This window comes from Geospiza fortis, unplaced genomic scaffold (genome assembly GCF_000277835.1).
Source record: "Geospiza fortis unplaced genomic scaffold, GeoFor_1.0 scaffold737, whole genome shotgun sequence".
NCBI lineage: Eukaryota > Metazoa > Chordata > Aves > Passeriformes > Thraupidae > Geospiza > Geospiza fortis.
Window position 1 is genome coordinate 8,854 of NW_005055221.1, and position 3,881 is coordinate 12,734.

Consider the following 3,881-nt stretch of genomic DNA (forward strand, 5'->3'; position numbering starts at 1 on the left):
GAGCTGTGCGCCCAGTCCGACACCTGCATGCTCCCCTTCGAGCTGCTGCTCTCCAACCCCCTGCAGTTCTTTCGGGTCGAGGTCACTCTGGAGGATATCAATGACCACTCGCCAATTTTCCCCGATGAACGAGTCACTTTTAAGATCGTAGAAAGGAGCGACCCGGGCTCTCGTTTCCCACTGGAAGTGGCTCAGGACCTCGATATTGGCAGGAACACAGTCCAGGAGTACAGCATCTCTCCCGAGAACGAGTATTTCAGTGTCTCCTATGGAAGTCGGAGTGAGGATGACAAATATCTTGAACTTATTCTGGAAAATGCACTAGACCGAGAGGAGCAGGCAGAGATGAGATTCAGTGTTATTGCTATGGACGGTGGCTCTCCTCCCAGACGTGGGACCATCGAGATCTCTATTATCGTTCTAGACGTAAATGACAATGCTCCCATATTCACAGAAGAGCGTTATATTGGGAAAGTTCTGGAGAACACGCCAGAAGGCTCTGTGGTTCTGACTGTGCTGGCAACTGATCCGGATGCAGGAGTTAATGGGGACATCTCCTATCAACTCAGCCAGGCAGTGGGACGGAGTGCCTCAGCATTTGTGGTTGATCCCATAACTGGTGAAATTAAACTCACAAAACCTCTAGACTTCGAGACAGCACACACTCACGAGCTCACTGTAAGGGCCAGAGATGGTGGGGGCCTTTCAGCAATCTGCAAGGTGTTGGTGGAGGTGGTGGATGTGAATGACAATGCCCCAGAGCTGGTGGTCAGTTCCTTCAGCAGTCCCCTCCCTGAGAACACAGTGCCCGGCACGGTGGTTGCCCTGTTTACGGTCAGGGACCGGGATTCTGGTGCCAACGGGAAGATCTCGTGTGCCCTGCAGGATCAGCTCTTCTTCTCCCTGCGGCCAGCCTATAAGAATTACTATGAGCTGGTGACAGTGAGCGCGCTGGACCGCGAGGAGACGCCTCAGTACATCCTCAGTGTGACGGCAGCAGATGCGGGCTCGCCTCCTCTCACCACCACGCAGACCTTCACCGTGGACATCTCCGACGTCAATGACAATGCCCCCGTCTTCAACCAGACCTCCTACACCATGTACGTGCGTGAGAACAACGTCCCCACGGTGTTTGTTGGAGCCGTGAGCGCTGCAGATGCTGACGTGGGGCTGAATGCCAAGGTGACCTATTCCCTGGCAGCAGAGCAAGGGCCAGAGCGGCCCTGGTGCTCCTGCATCTCGGTCAACTCTGAGAATGGACACGTGTTTGTGCTGCGGCCCCTGGACTACGAGCACTTGAGGCAGACCGAGGTGACGGTCAGTGCCTCTGACGCGGGCTCTCCTCCGCTCAGAGCCAACGTCACCGTCCGCCTTGTGGTGCTGGACGAGAACGACAACGCACCGCTCGTGCTCTACCCGGCCCAGGAGAGCAGCCCGGCCTCCAGTGAGCTGGTGCCCGTGTCGGCTGAGGCGGGCTACCTCATCAGCAAAGTGGTGGCCGTCGATGCCGACTCGGGACAGAACTCCTGGCTCTCCTACCACCTGCTCAGGGCCACCGACCCAGGCCTGTTTTCCGTGGGCCTCCAGAGCGGCGAGGTGCGTCTCAGGAGGCCCGTGACAGAGAGAGACAGCGTCAAGCAGAAGCTCCTTGTGCTGGTCAGAGACAACGGCAAGCCCCCGCTGTCAGCCACGGCAGCTCTCAGCGCTCTCCTGCTCAAGGACTTCGCCGCCGTGCGCCTCCCGCACAGCAGCCCGGCCTCCGAGGATCAGGCCGCCTCCCTGACCACCTATTTAATCATTGCCTTGGTCTTTGTCTCCCTCCTCTTCCTCATCTCCACCGCAGTGCTGGTGGCTCGCAAGGTGTGCAGGAGGAAGGAGCTGAAGGCTGGCCATGTGCTCTATGCTGCCGACACCTTGCAGAGCGGCCCGGCCGATGCAGCCGCTGCAGGGACCCTGCCCCGCGCCTATTGCTACGAGATCAGCCTCACCACGGGCTCGGGCAACAGCGAGTTCAGATTCCTCAAGCCCATCCTGCCCAGCCTGCCCCCACAGCACTGCGCCGTGGGCCAGGGCCCTGAGGAGGAACAGGATTTCCCCGGTGTCCCTGTCAGCACCGAGGACATGGCCCCAGACAATGCTGGCGCTCTCTCTGCAGGACAGTTCAATGCTCTTTCCTTCAGCTAGCTGGGGTCTGCACAGACTGAGGCTTCATAGCTCTTGGGAGGAGGGGATCCAGGCTGCACTATAGGGTAATGGTTCCTCAAGATTATATCTCTATTTGCAATTGGTTTAACCAATATCTTGAAAATTCTTTTCAGAAACAATGTCTTCACTCCAAAAAAACTATTAAGGCAGTAAAAGAAGTCAAGGTTCTCTCAGTTATTTACTAACTTGTTTCAGCTCTGTTACTGCCATTTCTAACAAGCTTGAAGTGTTTGCTTACCACTCACAACTATGCTCTTGCTTTTCTTGCTGTCTGACAAGACAGAGGAACTTTTTGTTCTGAGATTTAGGGTGATGTCATTGTTGGCCAAACAAATCATATCCTCACTGAAATGCAAAAGGCACATTTTTGTGCTTCTGCAAAGCAAGGAAGTTGGGATTATTGAGTCACAATGTCATGGAAGAACTAGGCCCTTTCTTCGCTGGGTTCTGGATGTCTCTGTATGAGATGCATTCTCTCTGTGCGTTGCTTTCTTATTGCTATGTTTGTCCATGCAGACATTGAAGATCTGCAAATGCTTCAGTAGTGCTGCTGTATGAAGCAGGGAGTTGCTTCCACACTGCCATTGCAACACAGGCAGTGCCAGCTCAGCAGGGAAGGATGTGATCTGGACCATTTGAAAACAGCAGTCTTGTCTTCTTTATCTGGCCCAGACTAAAGCAACAAAATGCACAACAAAACCTTCCTTTGGCTTACAAGAAGGGCTTGGTTGTTCTGTCGCCTCAGGATTGCCTTGGAAATACAAGAGCACAAACAGTGTTAGGGGAGATTATACAACTGAACAGAGCTGTAACGTAACAGAAACGTGTTCACTGTCATTGAATGCATTGAAGGAAAAATCTCCAGATATTAAAAGACAATTATTGGAAGGTTAATTATTGGAGTCAAGACGAACTTAAAAAAAGATGTTGCGTTTCCTCTATTCATTGTTGTTCTTGAATCCCAAGGCTTCTTGATGGGACAGGAAAGTTGTCCCCACATGATTTTCTGTCTTTATGTTAGAGAATTTGCATTGACATGTTTGCCCCTTCTCCTTCTAGCCACTGAAATGTACTTAGCACTAAACGGAGCCTGTTCCTGCAGAAAAGGACTGCCACCCCATCCTGAATAACTGGTTGTTTGAATAATGTCTGTGATGCACTAAATAATCATAAGGCCTCCCTCATGCTGTGATGTGCTGAAGTGATACAGTTTAGTGTTGTAAATTGATATAACTCTGGGATTAGAAACAGAAAAAATGTGTTAGACAAATAAAGAGAATACCCTGACTGCATTAGTGGAGACAGAATGCTTTGTAGAGTCATTCTTTCTGGGCAGTCCTGTCAAGGCTTTCCAAAATTCTGGGAGTTACTTACTCAGTGTGTCCTTTGTCCGAAATAATGTTGGGTGGGTACAGCGCCTGAGTGGGGAGATGAAGCCGGGAAAGTGTGCATTTGCATGCCAGTGCTGTCACCATCGCCCTATCCCTGTGCGGTTTCTCCTGTCGTGGAATGCGGCATGGTCGTTGTGAGCTGAGCCTCGTCTATCGGCTGCGCTGGTTAAGGCCGCGTTCCGCTGCTGGCCCCGGCTGTCTCGCTGCCTTCGGGATCGCGGGCCGGGCCGAGCGGCAGCGCGGGCTGCGGGCGGCGGCGGCTGCAGTCCCAGCGCGAACCGCTGG

The 3,881-nt window shown here is 52.9% G+C and overlaps 1 protein-coding gene across 1 annotated transcript; it reads left to right on the plus strand.

The window, feature by feature from the left end:
- The first annotated feature begins 27 nt into the window (after nt 1-27).
- Nucleotides 28-2,545, plus strand: LOC106632150 (protocadherin beta-13-like). The gene has a single exon (XM_031065769.1). It carries the CDS (start codon nt 28-30, stop codon nt 2,182-2,184), a length of 2,157 nt encoding a protein of 718 aa, XP_030921629.1. The 3' UTR covers nt 2,185-2,545.
- Nucleotides 2,546-3,881: the final 1,336 nt, after the last annotated feature.

Coding starts and splice junctions, on each gene's coding strand:
- LOC106632150 (XM_031065769.1), top strand. CDS start 28: ATGCTCCCCTTCGAGCTGCTGCTCTCCAACCCCCTGCAGTTCTTTCGG.